Source organism: Arachis ipaensis, chromosome B6 (assembly GCF_059453495.1).
Source record: "Arachis ipaensis isolate K30076 ecotype BB chromosome B6, ASM5945349v1, whole genome shotgun sequence".
Taxonomy (NCBI): domain Eukaryota; kingdom Viridiplantae; phylum Streptophyta; class Magnoliopsida; order Fabales; family Fabaceae; genus Arachis; species Arachis ipaensis.
Genome location: NC_142441.1, coordinates 124,331,472 through 124,352,015, shown reverse-complemented (window position 1 = coordinate 124,352,015; position 20,544 = coordinate 124,331,472). Strand labels below are relative to the sequence as shown.

At 35.5% G+C, this 20,544-nt stretch overlaps 3 protein-coding genes and 1 long non-coding RNA gene across 8 annotated transcripts; 1 reads left to right on the top strand and 3 right to left on the bottom strand.

Moving 5' to 3' along the window:
* Positions 1-241: 241 nt before the first annotated feature.
* Positions 242-1,545, bottom strand: LOC110263469 (uncharacterized). The gene is made up of 2 exons (XR_015885800.1): positions 1,269-1,545; positions 242-732 (listed from the first exon to the last, which is right to left on the bottom strand). It is a non-coding gene; the product is annotated as an uncharacterized LOC110263469 (long non-coding RNA).
* A 102-nt stretch (positions 1,546-1,647) lies between these two features.
* LOC107604818 (uncharacterized) lies at positions 1,648-4,325 on the top strand. Its single transcript, XM_088490930.1, has 5 exons — positions 1,648-1,742; positions 2,146-2,368; positions 2,447-2,534; positions 2,719-2,893; positions 2,997-4,325. The coding sequence occupies exons 1-4, from the start codon at positions 1,648-1,650 to the stop codon at positions 2,721-2,723; spliced, it is 411 nt and encodes a 136-aa protein (XP_088347056.1). The 3' UTR covers positions 2,724-2,893; positions 2,997-4,325.
* A 5,325-nt stretch (positions 4,326-9,650) lies between these two features.
* LOC107604819 (uncharacterized) lies at positions 9,651-13,824 on the bottom strand. 4 transcript variants are annotated; one of them, XM_088491533.1, is made up of 8 exons: positions 13,687-13,824; positions 13,200-13,241; positions 12,753-12,840; positions 12,370-12,490; positions 11,582-11,737; positions 10,582-10,674; positions 10,393-10,494; positions 9,651-9,928 (listed from the first exon to the last, which is right to left on the bottom strand). In XM_088491533.1, the coding sequence occupies exons 5-8, from the start codon at positions 11,609-11,611 to the stop codon at positions 9,884-9,886; spliced, it is 270 nt and encodes an 89-aa protein (XP_088347659.1). In that variant the 5' UTR covers positions 11,612-11,737; positions 12,370-12,490; positions 12,753-12,840; positions 13,200-13,241; positions 13,687-13,824; the 3' UTR covers positions 9,651-9,883. The 4 variants fall into 4 exon arrangements, with proteins under 4 accessions (XP_088347659.1, XP_088347662.1, XP_088347660.1 ...); XM_088491536.1 differs by having other exon boundaries at positions 11,582-11,688; XM_088491534.1 differs by lacking the exon at positions 13,200-13,241 and having other exon boundaries at positions 13,687-13,812.
* A 258-nt stretch (positions 13,825-14,082) lies between these two features.
* Positions 14,083-19,508, bottom strand: LOC148562599 (uncharacterized). 2 transcript variants are annotated; one of them, XM_088491531.1, is made up of 4 exons: positions 19,051-19,508; positions 16,962-17,022; positions 15,075-15,868; positions 14,083-14,417 (listed from the first exon to the last, which is right to left on the bottom strand). In XM_088491531.1, exons 3-4 carry the CDS (start codon positions 15,688-15,690, stop codon positions 14,212-14,214), a joined length of 822 nt encoding a protein of 273 aa, XP_088347657.1. In that variant the 5' UTR covers positions 15,691-15,868; positions 16,962-17,022; positions 19,051-19,508; the 3' UTR covers positions 14,083-14,211. The 2 variants fall into 2 exon arrangements, with proteins under 2 accessions (XP_088347657.1, XP_088347658.1); XM_088491532.1 differs by lacking the exon at positions 16,962-17,022 and having other exon boundaries at positions 19,051-19,467.
* Between the last annotated feature and the right edge of the window lie 1,036 nt (positions 19,509-20,544).

The window sequence follows — 20,544 nt, the reverse complement described above, 5'->3', positions numbered from 1 at the left end:
ATTAAGATACTATGCTGATGAGTGCATGTGAAAGTATGTTTATGTAACTAAGAAATGAGGTTCCATTTGTGGCGCACCTTCCAAAATAGGTTTGCTTACCATGAAAACCAGATCGGTCATCGAACCGTTTTAATCACTAGTTCACTGATTCACTGATTCAACCGTTGTCTAACCGGAAAAACCGTTTAATAATATAAATAAACGCCTAACACATACTTGTAGTCTAATAAAAACTTGGTCATTTCATAAGAAAATCACCATCTATAATAATGCAATTCCAATCACGGAATACTATTCAATAGGTCAATACTGTTCAAACAAAATGCAATGTACAATCTTATAATTGAGTAGCAAGACCTCTTCTACAATTAAGCTCAATCTAATCACCGAACCAAACCTTCTCAAAACATAACAATTATCAAAATTTATCACAATCTAAACTCAAGCTCAACTTAATTACTAACCAAACCTTCTCAAAACATAACAATTATCAAAATTTATCACAACTAAATTCATCTAACAAACAGCTCAAAACTCCAGGCCATCAACAAACACCAACTAACATAGGCAACAAAGATCAAAGATATCATCAAATTGAAAAATAAAATAAAACAAAATAACGTTCATAAGAGTTATGGATTTACGGTGAATCGAAGAGCTTCATCTAATATGTCTTCTCCATGAATCCTAAGATGTGAAGCTTCATATAAGCTTAAGAGTCCCTCAACATCTCTGGCAAATTTTTCATTGAAATTAATAGCATAAAACAGCAGGTTAATACTATCATCCATAACTGAAATTAATAAATCATTCACAAAATTAAAAACAGCAGCAGCACTGCCAGAAAATTAATAGCAGCACAAAATTAATACTACCAACAGCATTCAGCAACAAAAATTATCATTCAGCAACAAACAGCATTTGATTTGATTTCCATTTTAGCATTAAGCAACGAACATAACAAAACAGTAACAGGTAATCCCTAACAATTTATCAGTAACAGTAACAATTTATCCCTAACAAAACAGTAACAGCTTATCAGTAGCAATTTATCATCAATCAATAAGCCACTAACAGAGTTAATCAATCAAGAGCAGGCCAGAACAAGCCAGAGTAGTGAGCAAAGCCAATCAACTAAGAACAAGCACTAAGCACTGACAGAGCATCCAATCTCAAGCACAAAGTAAAAAAAGAAAACAGCAACGCATCACTTAATCAATAATCATCAAGCATTGAAAACAAAAACACTAGAAACGACTATCACTGACCATCGAAGAACAAGCACGGAGAGGGTCTGATTTCTGAACAGACAATAAAAAAAACACGAAGAACAAGCCACTAGCAGTGAGCATTGACCTTCGACGGACGACGGAGAGCTGTTGAGCGCGCGGACGACGGCAACCAGGCGATTCGTGAGAGCGAACAGGGGATGGAGAGATCGAAGTAGCGAGCGCCGATAGCACGAAGACAGAAGTTCTTGAGTGCAACGGAGGCGGCAGCAGCAGTTTCTCACTCCGACAGACGGCGACAAGATTGGTGGAGGCTAGGGTTTGCTTTCTTTGGTGGAGCTAGGGCATTTGCTGAAGGAAAGAGTTGGAGAAAGGAAGGGGGTGGGGCGACAAACGCGTGCAATTCCTTTTCTTTTCAATGAAGGAAGGAAACGGCGCCGTTTCTTATAAACCGGCCGGATTTCGATCCGATCTGATCGGCCGATTTTTGGTCGGTTCAGCGATTCGTATTCAGTTTTTAAATAACAATTTCTGTTAATAAACCGAACCGTTTAAGCTGCCGGTTCACGGTCGAACCAGTTCGACAGGCTGGTTCTCCGATTTTCAAAACATTGGTGCTTACACAGGGCACTCCATAACGTCTACTGGCCAGGATTTAAAAGAGTGCTTTTGTTTTTGGATAACTGATGTTGAAATAAAGCGACTTGTGTTTAGTGGGACTGGGCAAAAAAATTCAAATTTTGGATTTTAAACCTAATCCAAATCAAACCACTTTAAAAAAATAAATTTTTTTTTAAAAATCAAAACCAGATTGCATCAATTTTACGGTTTGGTTTTTTAATTCAAACCAATTAACCAACTTAAATCCAGACCAAATCCGAATTAGGATTGGAAAAACCCGAATTCAGTGAACCAGTTCACAGTTCACACTACCCACAAACGCGCTTCTCCTTCAACTGTGGGGTCGCGCTTCTCCTTCAACTGTGGCGTCTTCTCCTTCGGCGCTTCTCCTTCAGTCTTCTCCTTTCTCGTTCGCGGTTGTCATTCTTTGGTTTCACTGTCTCCGTCTTGCCGATTTGCCGTCACAGGTGTGGGCTTTCCATTCGCCTTTGCTCGTGCTTCTTGCCACTGGTTACAGCGTTAGTACCATTACCTCTGCTCGTTCTTCTTCTAGAGGAATTTTGGGTTGTCATGTCTGATTTTGCAATTGATTGCAGTGCAAATTTTGTTTTTCCACCCAGGAGCACAACAAAGTTCGTGAAACTGAACCAGAACAAGCAGTAGCCCCTGTTCTAGTTCTTTCAGGTTTTTGTCCATTTTCCTTTTTATTTTTATTAAGTTTGATTAATTTTGGTTAATTTGTTGATTTTGATTAATTAGCTTAGTTAGATTAGTTGCTGTTAGTTGATTATAGCCCCTGTTAGTTGGTTAATTAGTTGATTTTGGTTAATTAAGCCTGATTAACTGCTGCTTCGTCATTATTAATCAGGTTAATGATAGTCCAATTTCATGTCATGCTTCGTCATTATTAATCAGTTAATCAAGCTGATTAATAATCAACTAACAGGGGATTACTCAAGGTGTTAGAAGCTCCACACGCGCTGTTCGCTCGGCGGAGCAGAGGCTTCGCCGCTTGGCAACCATGTCTCCTCCTCCCTCTTCAGGTTACCTACCTTAAATCATGGCTGTATTAGATTGTTAGCAATTTTGCATTGTAGATGGTGGAAGAATTTTACTTGATGTTCACTGGATATAGTTTCCTTGCAGGCAATGGTGAGTCCCAAAGCAGAGGCTGACTCAGGTGGACCTGGGGTGGCCAGAGCGGCAAGAAACATGAGAGAGGGCGTTGTCAAGGGTCGTGCATGAAAATGTTCTTCACACTTGCAAGATTCTCAAAGTTTGCTCTTAGCTATATAGGTGGACGTAGATAATGTTAAGAATCATAGATAGAAGATGAACGTCATCATGGTGAGCAACCTAAGCTTGTAAGCTCTGTTTCTGTTTTTGTTTTTCTGTGTCAGTCTTTTTCTTTTGGATCTGAATCCCCCTTTTTTTTTTCCCCTAACTAGTTAGAGATTTACATTTCAGCTCTGGAATCTATAGTATAAAAAGAGCGACTTTGCAATCTCTTTTTTGGTGATATGTTGAAGTGCTATTTGATCATTGATGTGGTTGTGCACTTGTATTAGAACACAATAATACCAGTGAAGAAGCTTACAAGGAGAAATAACAAAATGAAAATCATTAAATTTAAATATCGGATTTGTGTTCTAAGAAAAGTGACACTGTATCTCAAATTCAAGGCCACTAGGATTTACATTGATTTTGGGGCATGAAAATAAACATCAAAGCTCAAACCCTGTTTCTAACCTTGAATAAGTGTATTTGATGAGTTCTTTTGTTTAGTACTGAGTATATACTCAGAAACTGTTGTATCCTGACATTTGGTCTCACTTTAATAATTCTATTAGAGTTTCTTTGTAATAATTAAAAAAAAAAACCCTTGAACCTGGAAGAGGCAGATTTTTTCTCTATATCAGGTACAACGGAAAACCAAACCCAAAATGTAGGACAAGGAAATTTGAGATATTACTTGATTAAAATCATGGACACATACATAGAATCAGCTAAGCCTAGAGAGTTTTCTATTATTTAAGAAGTGCCGTGGATTTGGCTTTCTCGTCCTAGACTTAAGGGTGGTCTTGGTGATCTCCTTAAGACTTGTGACGTTATGGGTGTCACTTTCCATCTTTTTCAAGAGAAGCTGCTTCTTCTTCTTCACTTTGAGTAGTTGTAGGGTCAAGACCAAGGCATCTGGAGAGGGTTTTCACAACTTGGTCCAAGAAATGGCATGGCATGTATGAATCCCAAGCAGATTCTCTCTCTCTCCGAACCTCAATACGGGTATCCATGTTCTCCTAATCTTTTTAGTTTCACTAGTTCACTGTGTTTCACAGCAAAGACAAACCTCCAACAAAAGTATATGTTGTTATTGACTAGTTTTCCTTTGGTTTTAGCCGTTTAAGGTCTCTTGAGGTGAGGTTCTGTAAACTTATCTGGAAACGAGCATGTAACAGACATGTGTACACACCACTCAGTGCATACCCTCATACCCATAATATTTATATATATACGTGTAACCATGTGCATATGCTAGGGGAGGCACGCACCCAAGTGTACTAGGAAATCCATGTATATGTTATCCAATATTTCACTTGGTAGTTAAAGTTTTTAAATTAAACCAGTAATATTAGATCAGTAAATATTATTTTGGGTTAGTACTTAATGAGCAATAATTTACACTCATTTATAGAAGTTTACACATAAAAAATACTTAGTTTGCACTTATATTATCAGAGTTTGTATATGTGTCAATTTAGTTTATATTCATATTTATCAGAATTTATATACATAAATTAATAAATTTATTTGTTGAAAATAATTTGGTATTTATGTTAGTTAAATCCTGGCCAAAATTACTAAAAACCATGTCTGAGTTTCTGTTTAATTAAAAATCTAACACGAGTTGGCGATGCCCTTTGATAACCATTTCATATTTTCATACCAGTGTTTGTGTAAAAATAACCTGTCTCTATCTCTATAGCACATATAATTAACTCTTCAGCATTCATAAGAGCTAAGTAATAGCCATTTAAAACACCTTCCAAGGAACCACAATCTTGCTTCATATATCACACCGCACTACTCTTCTTATGCTTTTCATATCTCAATTATAGGTGAGCATGTCGCCCCTTCCTGATGATTTGTTACCTGAAATCCTGTTGAGGTTGCCGGTGAAGTCCTTATTACGTTTCAAGTGTGTGTCTAAGTCATGGCTCTCTCTTAACTATAGTATATCCGATCCCCACTCTGAAAAAAAGCATTTTGAACTAGAAGCCGCATGCACCCATAGAGTTATGGTCATAGCACCAGAAGCTCTTCACGCCCTATCCATTGACTCAGATCCATCGCTTCACGATGATTCTGCCAGTGTCAAAATGGAAATGGATTTTCTCCACCGTGAATTGGAACCTTGGTTTGATCCTGCAGAGGGTTCTTCTATTTAAGAGAAATGTTCCTGTTGAAAATCTTTGTTTGTGGAACCCATCGAATGGTGTCCACAAAAAACTAGCACTTTTTTCCTCATCTGATTTCTATGATTTTGGACACGACCCCTCAACGGGTGATTATCTGGTAGTTTGACAAACAGAAACTTTTCGCTGATAACCAAATTGGGTTTTTCTCTCTGAGAGCAAATTCTTGGAAAATAGTAAGCACCCCTTTCCTTATCAGAAATGTCACCTCTACATTCCTAAAGCTGGGACGCTGTTCAATGAAGCTATTCATTGGTTGGCTTATAACTACAATGCTAAGATAAATGTTATCGTTGCCTACTTGCCTTTGACTTAAAGGAGAGAACTTTCTCAGAGATACCTCTACCACGTTTGTTAGATGGTTGTAGTTTATACATGCGCTTCTATGATATGTGGGATATGGGTGATGCAAGAATATCAAGTGCGCTCTGTCTTGGTCTCTTGGATTAAGTATTTCTCCTTTTTAAGTTACCCAATTCTTCTGTCTAAAGTTAGGCCTGTCACTTGCATCCTGTTAGCAATTTTCCCTCCAAATTCTCCGCAGAAAAGATTTTTAATATTTTTGGAACATCTGGCGTGACAACATCGGTGAAATGTGATGCCATGAGATAGTTGGTGGTAGAACGTGGCTTGTATCGAACTCGGTTTGGGATGGGTGATGATAATGATTTGGTTAGATACCTAAAAGAAAAGGGGAGTTCTACAATGCTGAAGCCTTCTACCTTCAGTAGGTGCTGAGGACAGATGTGCAGGGTGCAGGGTGCAGGGATGACACGCACGCGGTGAGTGAGAAAGCAAGGGGATAATGAGTCTCTGCTTTGCAGCAGTTTATGGGTCTCACAAAAGCAGCATTTGTCGGTTGCTTACACATCTATTTATAATTATAATGTTGGTTTAATCCTTCCAGTAACTAAAGTGAGTAGTGTTTTTGTAAGTATGTAGGAATTTATTGCAAAAATTATGATGGGTTATTTCAGAAACGGGTAACATAGAGTTAGAAGACTAATGTGTTTGGGCTTAGCCAAAAAACTTAGTTTTATTGAAAGGCTATTTGTAGTACGTAACTTAGGAGTGGATTGCATGACAAGAAAAAAAAGACTGGATTGGGTTAACCAAAATAAAGGAAATGGATTTACCCTTATCATGTTAGAAAATTTTTTGTTTTCCTAAGAAGCATTAAATGAAGATGTCATTAAAAAAAAGAGCCTATAAAAATGTATAATTTAATAATTAAAGTTGTGACAACATTTTTTGATAAGACGAAAGATAGTGATAATATAATTTTTTGACAACATAGTTTTTTCGAATCTTAAATTATTGGTTTTTTATTTTTATTCCATAAATAATCAGACTATTATTTCAGTTATCAAACGTGAATTATGTTATCACTATCTTTCATTTTGACAAGAAAATGTCTCTAATTATTAACTTACATGTTTTTTAAGTCGTTTTTCTAATGACATATTCACTTAAAGCTTCTCATGAAAACAAAACGGTTAGCGCACTTTTTTTGACACGGAAACATAGTTTTACCGCAAAGGTGGTTTGGCAAGAACGACTTAGGAGACATGTTGTCGAAGCTGAGCATGGAGGCCACCATGTTGATAGCCTGTTGAAGGAAATATGGTTACCCAATAGTAATACAAAGGCTTTCCACACACCAACATATAACAAGAACGTATATTAACTACTACTTACGTCGTCAACAACTTGGTGTCCCGGTCGTAGGCTCCACAGTGCACGCCGATCACCCGTTGCGTGCTCATCCGCAACTAGAATCTCCCTACCAAAAGAACGGTAAACAATCATGATCACGCTCCAATAACTGAAAACCACTCAAGTGTATTGTTGCGACAACTCATATTCACCAAGCCAAGCCGAATACATACGTACCGTTCATCCGGATTCTTCGAGAAAATGTAATCGGTCACAGCAAACTTTGATCCCTGAAAATGCATTCCCTCTGGTGGCCGAAATGCCAATTCGAGACACTACCCAAGCAAAGCAACACAAACTCCATCTAAGTTAACTCCATTTGGACTAACACAAGGGAACTTCACAAAGGAAAGAAATATTACTAAACACCCAAACAGTAAACTCATTAGTCATTACCTACGGCATCTCAGATACAACATGGAAGGCAGGGTGTGTGTGATATGTGAACGGCGACTCATGCTCAGTTTGCCGGACGTCACTACCTTTTGTTGACGCAGAATCTTGATTTTCGAATGTTAACTTGCACTACACCAACAGTAAACGATGAAACAACTAAATTCATACTTTTGTAAGTAAATTGCCAAAACAAAATAACTTCACTTACTTTCAACTTAGCAGACGCAGTGGCGTCATCATTTCTGTTCTTGTGTCTTTCTCTGGCGGGTCGTGTCCCTTCTACACTACAAGATTTTTGTTTATTTGTGGAAGTTTTTTCTCCTATTTGTGAAGGTTTATAACCCCCACCAAATGAATTTTGGGAGTTTTTAAAACTACTAAAATTTGAAGTGCCACGAAGTCTTTTGTGAAGGTTTCTAAAAACCCCCACGATCTATTCTGTGGAGGGCTTTGTGTATGTTTAATGGGATTTTTAAAAACCTCCACGATCTATTTAGTGGGGAGTTTTGTGTGTGTTTAGTGAGAGTTTTATATTGGATGTGGCAGTTTTAAATCACTTTTGTGACAGTTTAAAACCCCTACAAATTGATTTTCTAATTTAGCAAAAATAAACTACTTTGTGATATTTTCAAACCTTCACAAACCCTGTAATTGTTTATTTATTTTTAAGAGGTAACTACCAAATCGGTACTCGGAAGATTCTGGCGCTGACAAAATGGTATCTGACTTTTGTTATTGACAAAATAGTCCCTAAAAGATTTTAAAATTTGACAAGCGTGTCTCCGAGCTCGCCGGAGCAAATCTCCGGCAAGCACAATGCTGACATGGCCACCGTATTTTGGTGACCTGGCAAATCACCCCTGAAACCCTAATCCCTCCCTCCCATCGCAGCCCCCCTTTCCTCTTCCTCCCCATCGCAGCCCCCAATACACACTCCCCCTTCCCTTTCCCTCACATCGCAGCCCCCTTCCCTCTCCCTCCCTCTCATATCATCTCATCTCATCTCATTTCTGCAACGAAGAAGAACAAAAATCTGATACCTCAAAATCTCATCCCTTCACAGCAATCACAAACCAAAACGAGAATTTGAGAAGAAGAAGAAGAAGAAAGAATAATGAATCTAGCACCAGAGACGTTCTACCTCATAATCCTAACCCTAATTTTTTCTCTCTCATTCGCAATCCTCGCACACTCACTCTTCACACACCCATTCCTTACTCAGTTTCAGAACCCTTATCAGGACTCTTCCCAGGCTAACCATGAATGGACTCTTCTCCTCACAATCCAGTTCTGCTACCTTCTCTTCCTCTTCGCCTTCTCTCTCCTCTCCACCACCGCCGTCGTCTTCACCGTTGCTTCCCTCTACACCAATAAAGTTGTCTCCTTTTCCTCCACCGTCTTCGCAATCTCCAAAGTCTTCAAGCGTTTGTTCATCACTTACCTTTGGGTCACGCTTTTGATGTTCATCTATAATTTTATCATCGTGATTTCCTTGGTTTTGCTTATTAAAGCAATTGATATCCTTCTCTTCCTCTGCTGTTTTTTGCGGTTATTGTGGGTGTGTTAGTCATTGTAAATCTGGATGTATGATCAAAGGAAAAGAAATTTGGGGGGTTTGTAACTGAATTTTTTTCTTCTTTTTGAATTGTGATATTGTATTCTGTTGTGCGTGTTTGTGTTTCTATCTGTGCCTTTATATAATCTGCGATGAGAGAGAGAGAGAAGGGGGCTGCGATGGGAGGGAAAGGGAAGGGAGAGTGTGCGTTAGGGGGCTGCGATGAGGAGGAAGAGGAAAGGGGGTTGCGATGGGAGGGAGGGGGAGAGGTTTGCGTTGGGTAGGGGGTGTGCGGCGATGGGGAGCGAGATGGAGGGGGAGTCTGCGTTGGAGAAGGAGGAATTAGGGTTTGGGAGGTGGTTTGCCAGGTCACCAAAATACGGTGGCCATGTCAGCATTGTGCTTGCCGGAGATTTGCTCCGGCGAGGTCGGAGACACGCTTGTCAAATTTTAAAATCTTTTAGGGACTATTTTGTCAATAACAAAAGTCAGGTACCATTTTGTCAGCGCCAGAATCTTCCGGGTACCGATTTGGTAGTTACCTCTATTTTTAATTTCAAAACATTCATTAATCTCATCTCATTTACATTCTCTCCAATTAGAAATTTATTTTTTAATATCAAAATTTAAAAATTAAATCTTTTATAACACAATTCCTCGATATAAGACATAACTCTATATAAAAAAAATTCTCAATATCAATAATTCCAAATATAATTGCATTTGGTATTGTTCCACATAACTATTACTGGTTTTCTTTAAAAAGTAAAATAAAACAACAACTTCCATATTTCAATATCATCTATTACATAAAAGTCTGAAATATTTGTCCTCGGGTGTCTGTTGCTATTACCAACTGATCTCCTAGCATCAAAGAGAGTAGTAGCTCGCTTTCAATATTGTGCATTTGACTGTGTCATATTCAGCTCAATTTGTTCCTATTTAAAAATAGTAAAACCAGAAACTATTCAATTTATCTATCTATCTAAAACAAATGTGTAGACAGAAATTCAAGTACCTTAAGGCAGTTCCATTCCACGCCCCATAATATTTAATTTTCTATTTTGCACTGTCAATGAACTAATTTTCTTTTTCACTCACTTTCAGCATTCAGTGGTACTAAAGCTATTGGGAAAAGGGTAAATATTTGCATCATTACCTTCTTTTTTTTTTTTTCTAATTGATATGAGATATGAGACCCTAGCCTAATCTATTTTAGCACCACCTAATTGATATGAGATATGAGACCCTGGCCTAAATCTATTTTGCCTCATTACCTTCATTACATAATTGATGTTTACTATGTATATTATGTCACAGAATCTAAAGCATTTATCTAATTTACACATAATCACAAACAAATAAAATAAGATAAAATAGCAAAGGTTTACAAAATACTTACCACTATAGTTAATGCCTCGTTATTTATAAAAGACCCATCCTTTCTCTTATGTGTTTCAATGTACATCATTCTTCTACTAGGCTTCTTTCCTGTTTCCAGGTACTAAAAAGGAAGGAATAAAGGGTTAAACAATTAACATATATAATGCAAGTAAAATCACACATGTACCAAGTGTCTGTATATATATACCATCTCATGTCGCCTCCGAGAGTTGGATTTAGATCCACAAGTGTGAGGAATGGTTTGCTTGCTTCGATTTTCCTTATTTTTCATGCAAAGCTCCTAAAAATAAATATAATAACTTCAATTAAGACCAAGAAATTTTCTAGACCAACTATATATTCATCTGAGTTTCGTGACTTAGCAATCCAAGATTTATCCATTGTTGCTAATTAAACTTCAAGTAGGGAAAACAATTACTAGACATGTGTACTACTAAAAAAATATATATGGGACTTCTAACATAATAAAATACAAAGCTATAATAGACTTCTAACATATTTAAAACAAAATAGGATATAATTATTATCTTACCTCAACAAATGCTTGTTCAAAAGCAATAGCAAAAAACTGGTGAAAGAAAAATCAATACCTACTTCAATCCCAGAAACAGAAGAAACCCAACCAAATGCCTAATAAAACAGAAATTAAATCCATGAGTGAGTTTAATTTGTAAAATAAAAATAAAGAAATGAAAGAGAATAATTAATAAAGAGGGGAAATAGCAGAACATAATAATTTTGTGTAGATACAAAAATACCTATAAATATTTGATAACATATGCAAATGCAGAACATAAATAAATAGAAATATGACGAGACTGTATAAATATTTGATAACACATGCAAATGCAAATGTAGATTATTCTTTACTGATTTCCATATATGCTAATTAAAGTAAATACAAATCCAAAATCCTGTCCATACCTGATTTAGAAGCTAAATAAAATACCATGCATTGGTGGATTGCATTCACATACATGTATATATTTTACGTTAGCAGATCATTCAATTCTCGTCAATTTTCTACTATTTGTTTCTAATTATTGTGTATATATATTTTTATATACAAAATAAGGTTTTATGCATAGAAATAGTCAAAAAGTATTTATAAATGACACATTAAGTATTTTCTAAAGTAGTCTCAACCTGAAATGGTGCATAAGAGGCAAGAAGTTAGAATCACATACTTTTGGTTTACAATTGACATAGAGAAGCATGATTTCCCGGACACAGGTGAAAATCTACGTGAGAAGATCTTTGTGTAAAATTGAGTGGGAATTCACATTTTCTCCAGCTGAAGACATGAACCAAACAGGCACTTCATGTTTTGAGTATACAAGTAACTGTTACAAAAGAATAGACCACAATCGCCACATCATTATAACTAAAAAAAGAATGACTCATGTTACCATAAGAAGTATTTATACTATGCTAGTGTGAATAAAAAATTGTCTGGCCCAACTAAAACGTCTGCGAATCCCATCATTAGTAACAACCTCAGCAGCTAGCCAATGCATTTTAAGTAGTTGTACTACTGAAGTGTTAACCAATGTTATCATGCATTTTGAAATGTCCAGATATTTTTATCCAACTGAAGAGAAAAAAAAAGTATGTGAATGAGTAGTATTAATCTGTTGAAAATATTAGGCCTCTTTATATTATCCTGAATTTTAAAATCACAAAAAATGTTACTATTGATGATTGGTGATGACAGTACACATGCATGTATGTAAAGCTGGCAGAGAATAACCAGCTCCATATGCTTTATGAAAATAGTTATATGAAGTTAAATAAGAGGGTTATCAGCTTAGCAGTTATCATATATCATTAGTGAAGTAGACGCCAAAAGAAGAATTAAAATCAGGAGTTGACCACAAATCCATTGAACAACGGGTAATACATTATGGAAGCATAACAATGAATCGAAATTAAGATTGAAAAGGAGCATTAAAAAGGGTAATAGTGATAACAATACCTCTGATAACAATTCCAACTTCAGTACAAAGCTCTGCCTCTGCTATTATTATTAGCGGCTGTCTTCCCATATGAAATCTGCTCCAATATAGCCACTAAAGCTCATAGGGGAGGTATCACAGCTATAAATCATCCCACACCAATCAGTACCCCTTAAATGCTAGTTAGAAACTGAATGAGTAACAATTGAATGATAAAATAATTTCTCTGCTGGGTGATAATTGAGCAATATTAGCATATGGTAAATATAAGGGGAACCAACAATATTTATAAATAAAGAATATGACAAAATCACAGGATTACAGGAATTGAATGGTAAACTAAATGCAGATATGCTGTTCACACAAGTGACAAATCTATCAATCACGAACTTATAAAACATACTAGTAAGTGCTTGGCGATATGCCTAAACAACTGCTCTTGCCAAGATGCTCCCTCCCATCACAATCAAGTTTGCAACAATCTTTGTTGTCTGCATAAACAGCTCAGGTAACGTTAAAACCCTAAGGCGAGAAGCCGAAAACAATGCATACAGAAAAATTGAATTTTAACATAATTATTGTTAAAATAAGAATTTCATAATTATTGTCAAAGGGAACAGCTAGGACCCTGTGAAGAGAGTCAATTACTCAACTAACTGATATCATTATCATAGCCAGAGCGGCATACCCCAAGTAAACTTAAAAAGAGCATTGCTAAACTGCTAATAGTCATTAAATCATGACAACTGAAGATTTATATATTCATAAATGGTTCCATTTTTCTTTTTCCATTCATGTTTATCAAGTTTACTGAAACAAAAAAATAATAAATATGAGATATTGAACATACTAGTCAAACAATTCCAATTCTTACTCCTCCAACAACTTCCACCTGAAAAATTAATTAAAAAGAAAGAAAAAAATTAAAGAAAGAGTAGCAAAAACTATTTATGTACACACTTCACAGTAAATCAATCAATTTTTCATCCTCCAATTACTGGAAAAGAAAAACGAAGAAGAATAGAAAAAAATACTAGATTCGAATACATCACATTTGCAGATTCCATTGTCATTTTTAGTTACAAAACAACATTACAAATAGCATAGCATACTAGGGGTAACTAGCGAAGCTTTATTAGGAAAAGAACCAAGAAGTAGAGAATTCATGTGCGGAATGCGAGTTAGTGAATGAATGAATTGAAGAGTGTTTAGATTTTTGAGTGCGTGGAGTGAGAGGCACAGAGAGCTAGCTACTTCATGAAAGAGTCAGAGAAAAAATTTATTGTTAACAAAGAAGAAATATCAGCAAATTAATAGGGAAGAAAAAGAAAAAGTACCAGCGGCAGTTCAAAGAAGAAATTGGAGTGAGAGAAAGCGGCGTTGAAGAAGAAGCTCGGGAGTGAACAGATTTGAAAATGCGTTGTACCACTTCAACTACGGCGGCATCGACGTCAAAAACTGTGGCGACAACGGCGGCGGAAACTGCGGTGGCAACAGTGACAGCAACGACAGTATAGAGAGACAGATCTGAAAACATGTTGATAAGATAGGTGGCTCGATCCAGAAGCTCTCTACTGCAACGGACACGGAAGTGGTAATGGCGCCGGCGGACAATGTACAAGTATATGCAGCAGTGGGCAGGTGCTAAACCAAAGTTACTTACAAGCACAAATATATAAGTATACAATTCCAAAATTATGGACAATGTATTTTAGAAAAGAAAGAGAAGCCTCTTGTACCAGCAACATTGAATTGATTTATAGTCTCACTTTTCATCCAAAAATTTAAAGGTAACAATCATAAAGCCAAAAACCATAAAAAAGAAAGTCCAACTAAATTGTCTACTGCTATGAATCTCTACTCTAGTTTTTAAGCTCCTGGGCAATTAGAACAGCCAAATAAAAGCCAGGTTCATCTACAAATTCAGCCAAATCAAAAGAATGAGCATCTGCAACAATTTGTAAACTTGTCCTATCAGGTAGGTCTGAAACTACAACTTCCGGATACTGCTTTCGTTGCTGTTCTAACACTAGTCTCCCTTGCGGATGACTGATAATCACCCGTCCACCTACAGGTCAGATGCAAAATTACAGAAAGAATAAGTATCCAGAGCTCTGACCTAAGTTTCAAAAGAGGGAACAACAATTGAGCTAAAATATATGTGCAATAAGAAAATCTATCAAGTTTGCTACTATGTTTGGTGCACTGTTCTAATACACTTGAAAATTTTAGCTTCTATACCAAAGTGTAGTACCTAAGGAGTATTAGAAATTTGACATTTTTAATCTATCCTCTTATTCAAACTTCAGTTCAAGCAAATTAAGAGCTAGGCTTTGGTAATAGGTGTAGAAATCTTGGAATGCAAATAGCATTCTCTCCAGAGCAATTTCGTTTAATGGGGCAAAAATTATTAAAAGCTTGATGAAAGACAAGATGTGTGAAGAAGTGTAGATGTTACAATTAAAATTGCAAACCGTTTTAATTTCTACCTCATAATACATCATTAATAACCAAACTATATCCACACTATCATCCTTCTTTTAACCAATTTTGACACTATCAAACTTTTCGTCATCCAGATAAATGGATTCTTTTGAATGAATTTTAAGAAATGTGTGTAAAACATGGTGCATAAAAATCAAGTCCATTTTCAAATACACAATTTGCAGAGAAATGCAAAGTAACAAGGAAAAGAACAAACTTCAATCACAAGAGAAAAACTTACCAGGTGAACATTTCTTAGCCAAAGACCCCAAAATCTCATCAAGTTTGAAGGGCAAAGCAGGAAGAAAATAGAGAAAAACAACATCAAGAGGAGCCCATTTCTCTGGAACATACACAATCTCTCCTTGCCAACACTTAACCTTATCATATTTCTCTTTAATAAGAGCCAATATCAGAAGTGAATCGTGCACCACAAAAAGAGACTTACACAAACCCACCAATGTATCCACAAACTCTTCAGACCCAGTTAAGACTAAGACCCTTGAACCCTCTTCAACATTCCCAGCAGATACAATTCGTTCAATGCTTCTCTTGAATTCTACATTAGAATTTGACTCAACAGAATCAAGTATAGACCAGTCCTTTTCAACAACTTCTTCAATGTAAACAACGGATGCAGAACCCTCAGGGATTGAAACTTGGGCATCTGTGTCTGACTCAGTGGCTTGCAGCAAAGTCGAAATAGGCTTAATGGGTTTTGATTTTAGGGAATTTGATGAAAATTTGAAAGCACTGCCACAGAGATAAACATGTTGGTGCTTCAATTGAAGGTTTTGGTGGAATTTGCATAGTGGTGGGGTTATGGGGTGGAAGGAACCTACAGAAACAGAATTCATGGGAAGAAAGAACTGATTTTTACAGGTGGGTTTGCTCTTAAAACCGGATCCTGATGCTTAAATCAGTGTCTTGGAAGTAGAGAATAGAGGTTAGAGCTTGGGTTTGGATATTGAGGACTTGCCGAAAGAGGTTTTACTCAGAGAAGACATCCAGACAGGATATAATTCCTGGGAGATGCTGCAATTTTCATTTATTTAAGAAAAATATCAGATCATTAACAATTTTTTTATATTTATCTTCCATTTAAATTGATATGATAAATTTTTTATTTTACTTAAAGTATTGTCTCTAGCCTTTTTAATCAAATTACAGAAAATTATAAATAATTCTCAAGAAAAATTTTACATTCGATATTTTGGTTCTAACAAAATTGTAGAAAATTAACTTATCTTATAATAATTTTTTATTTAAGTTATTTTGTAATAAAATTTATTTAAAATTTATTTACTCTATATACATATTAAATTTTTTTTTACTTAAAACAGTAAAAAAATTAATCTGTCTCTGATTTAAAATTTATTGAAGACCAATTTAAATTACTCATTTAATAAAAATTTATAATTTGGTCTTGGATAATTTAAAATTTTTATATCAAGTATTGAAGACCAAACAGGTTTACAGGAGCAAAGACAAGGTAATACTTAAAGACTACCATAAGGTGGTTTGCTATTATAGATAAAATCATGATTCAGATTAACTTCTTCTTTCTGGCTGAAAGTTTTATATCAGAACTTCAAATTATATTATTATGAGTCTTTCTTAAAAGGTTATGATGGCAAAAAATATGTTTATTTGCTTCAACAGGAGACCAAAACTAGTAAATTCACGTGTAAAATTTTAACATCATACCTGACACAACCAATCAACATTCAATTCATATTAGCTTGTTCATAGCTTATCAATTGAAAGGTGGGTTCATAAGAAATAGAATAAGTAAAAGCCAAAAGGTTACTGTTGAGCATAATTAAATGTAAACAAGCTAATTGGCTCTAAGGTTATATGGAGACAAAAATGATCAATTTATCATTTGTGTAGTGGTCTCAGTGCCAATTATCATCTTCCCACTTCTTATCTATTTCGTGCTCCATTAAATAAACCAAAATTCTCTCACAACTTGTTTAGACCAAAGAACAGTAAGTACCTGTATAGAAGCTTTGGATGCTCGATTCATTAGTGGAATTATACAATTTAGTTTTCTAGCAATTAAATTTATATTAAAATATAAAATATGCAGTTGATAAGACTTATTTAGACAGGAATAGATTAGAACCTAAAAAACTTGGTACATGGCTTCGATTTGCTTCCTACACCAGTTGATAAGGAGTCCAATTCTGTTGCAAAACATTATTACTTCTTCTCAGTTAACATACTCTTGCTTATTAATTTAGTACACTTTGTTCTAAAGCTGTTAAGAACTTAAGGAAGAAGAATATCATATTTACTTGAGTAATAAGATTTTAGAGATTTTAGAAAGTTTACCTGTATACACTTTCAGTTAATTAATTAACATAGCAAGCTTTTAATTTAAAGAATAAAAATTGCTTTTGAGTTGTAATATGTTTAGAAATTTTTTATGTTCACACTTGGATGTTTTGAGTTCATTATGAAACATTTTAAAGAAAGCAATGGGGGCAACCACATAAAACATATGTAGGTATATTTGTGTCTGTGAGCATGGGAGAAGAAAACTCCTCCTCATTAAGCTCCACAGCAGACTGAATCTATAGTTGTTCTCTCTCACACACATACGTACATAAAAGTTTCATAACAGTGTGGATAAGCTTAATTTTTAACTCATTATTATTACATTTTATAGGCACAAAGGAAGAAGTTTGCACATAAGTAAGAGGAACCCATAAGAACTAGAATGCTAAAAAACAAATTTTTCTTGAGTCCTCCGTTAACGAGTTCTGAATCAGAAGGCCGAACAGGGGAAACCCTAGAAAGAATAAGGATTTAATTTTCAAGTAGAGGGATCCAAGTGGGAAGTAGAAGAACAAGGAGAGAATGGCAATTGCGGAGGGTGGTGTAAAAACTAAAAACCCTAACCCTAACCCTAGCCGTCACCCTTAAAGAAGGGGGGGGGGGTGTTTGGAGGACGGAGGAACACATAGAATTTGAGAAAGGGTAGCTTCAAAAAAGAGAGCGATAGAAGGGCAACGCTGAGATTATAAAATCTTTCTTTTCCATAGTTTTTTTCTCAGATTTTTATTGATTTACTACAGGAGTGACGTTATAAGCATAGTTATCATAACCAAATCGGCAATCAATCCGGTCATATGACCGGGTCAGCGGGTCACTGGTTCAACCGGTGGGTCACAGATTCACCCGGTTGACCCGGTCATAATTTAAAAAAAAATAAAATTATATGAATGAAATTAAAATTACGTATTAAAACTTAAAATGCAAGTCTTTACAAACATAATAATCAAATATTAATTTTTAGACATAACTAATGATGCAAAAAGAGATAATAAACTAGTTTCTAGTACAAAATACTTTCTCCATTTAAATAAACAAGAGCAAGCAAAAGATAACACAAGCAATAAATCAAGTCCAAGTGATCTTAAAATCGACATCTATATCTTCATGGGATAAATTTGGAACTTGATCAACATTTTCCTCATTTTGATTTGCATCTATATCTTCCATAAGAATCACTGCATTATGCGGAACATCAGAAACAGAGAAAGAAGAGTTTGAAGAGAGAGGTACAAGAAACTAGTGAATTGAATTAACTTCATCTTATTCTTCCATCAATGAATCAATTTTACACACCTCTTAGAGGGATGCAAGAGCTTCATTTATAACAGAGTTGGAAAAGAGAGAAAGATCAGAGATCAGAATAACAAATCCTAACTAACTGTAGCAAACTGATTTTGTTATTGACCAACTCTCTTATCTCTTATCCCTTAACATACGGCAACAAAAGATTTAGCATTCTTTTAATCAACACAACAAGGTTCAGTAACAAATTCAACTCAACTCAGTTATCCAGCAACAAATTCTACTTCCAGCAACAACCACATTTATGATATGTTTAGCTTCAAATTCAACTTACAGCTGACAACAAATTCTACCTCTAGAGTTCTAGTAACAAATTCAGCTATGATAACTATGATAACTTTCTGGCAGCAACAAAAACTTAAACTATGATAACTTTCAGGCAGCAACAAAAAAAAACAAGAAAATTGAAACAGAAAGAACAGGGGGAACTCACCAACAAATTCAAGGTTCATGATAATCAGTAACAAATTTCAGCAACACATTTCATTTTCAGCAACAAATTATTTTGGCAACAAAATCAAAGAGCAGTGATGCAGCAACAAAATTGAAACAGAAAGCACAGGGGGACTCACCAAATCGGGTTGCACGAAGGAAGTTGACGGCTAAGGAGAAGCTGATGGCGAGGGAGAAGCTGACGGCAAGGCTCGAAGTAAGAAGACGATAACGAATACCAGTCCACCGGGATCTGTTGCCTCTGCTACCGGCGACGAAGAGCGCAGGGAAGGGAGAGATCGAGACCAGGTGCGAGTCAGAGACCGTGAGAAGCAAGAAGACGATGACCACCACCACCACTCGAGGTGAGGGGACGAGGTGAGGCCGTGAGAGACTGAGAATGACGACTGTCGAGGTGAAGGGAGAGACGAGAGAATCACGAGGTGAGGGTGAGTGCCAACTGCCGAGCTAGAGACGGAGAGAGCACAGAGACTGGCTGGGTTAGGGAGGTTTCCACTCAAACTCTCAGAGTCAGTCTCAGGTTTGGCATTTGGGCACTAGGGTTTCATCGAAAGGGAAAGGGGAGGGGGGAGGGGGCGGCTGAAACGATGCCGTTTCAGGTATTTGGGAAAATATAAACGACTCACATCGGGTTAAATTAACCGGCTGAGCCACCGAATTTTATAAAATCCCGGAGGGTCAAACCGAGATCGATCGAATCCATTGTACAACCGGTTTAATAAATGATTCGGTCCGATCAAATAACCGAATTTTCAGTTAGCTGACGAGTCGAACCAGATCTGATATGGTTATAAGTGAATACATCACAAAATAATTAACATGGCATGATATCTAATAATTGATTTTCTTCCCCTCAAATTTGGTAATGTAGATTATTTTAAGTTTTTAACGTAGTTTTGTTAAAACCATTGCGAGTTAACAAATGAAGTAAGCACAGTAATAAGGTTTACTTACATTCGTTTAGAAAAGATCAATTAGAAAGAATCATATTGCTTAGCATATTTTATATTAGGTAAACAATAACCTTAAAAGGCACTTATTTATTATTATACCATATATTCATGTGTTTTAAATTTTTTATATTTTTTTCCTTATAATTTAAGATGTTAAACTATCACTTTGTTTCCAGAAAATTATTTGTACAGTTTTGAATTATTAATTTATTATGGTCAAAAAAATTTCTAATTTTATAAGGTGTCAAATACCAATTAGCATGAGGATTGGATTCTCATTATTTCACGGCTCACGTGCTCCAGTTCATTTAGGTGAGTGATCACGTGAGTGAAAATCTAATAAATGATGTCAACATTTATTTATCACATTTTTTTATTTAATTTTAATATACAATGACGGTAAAATAATATATTACACAAACAACTAATTGTATAGCTAATTTTTAGATTCATTAATTAAAAATTTATATAAACATATAAATTTAATTAGATTAATATGTAAATTTTTTTATTAAAATCAAATTATTTTTTATAATATTTTTTAAATATGTGAATATAAACAAAAGATTTTATTATTAAAATAATGTGATTTTGTAAAGTATAAAATAAAACTAAAATTTGGTTATTCTAATAATGAATTATCTTACCATAACGTTAAAA

Coding starts and splice junctions, on each gene's coding strand:
- LOC107604818 (XM_088490930.1), top strand. CDS start 1,648: ATGAAGGAAGGAAACGGCGCCGTTTCTTATAAACCGGCCGGATTTCGA. Junction 1,743..2,145: donor GGTTCAGCGATTCGTATTCA/GTTTTTAAATAA, acceptor TCAGTGAACCAG/TTCACAGTTCACACTACCCA. Junction 2,369..2,446: donor TTCTTGCCACTGGTTACAGC/GTTAGTACCATT, acceptor AATTGATTGCAG/TGCAAATTTTGTTTTTCCAC.
- LOC107604819 (XM_088491533.1), bottom strand. CDS start 11,611: ATGCTTCTCTATGTCAATTGTAAACCAAAA. Junction 10,495..10,581: donor CTCGGAGGCGACATGAGATG/GTATATATATAC, acceptor CTTCCTTTTTAG/TACCTGGAAACAGGAAAGAA. Junction 9,929..10,392: donor ACGAGGCATTAACTATAGTG/GTAAGTATTTTG, acceptor ATTTTTAAATAG/GAACAAATTGAGCTGAATAT.
- LOC148562599 (XM_088491531.1), bottom strand. CDS start 15,690: ATGAATTCTGTTTCTGTAGGTTCCTTCCACCCCATAACCCCACCACTA. Junction 14,418..15,074: donor GGCTAAGAAATGTTCACCTG/GTAAGTTTTTCT, acceptor TCTGACCTGTAG/GTGGACGGGTGATTATCAGT.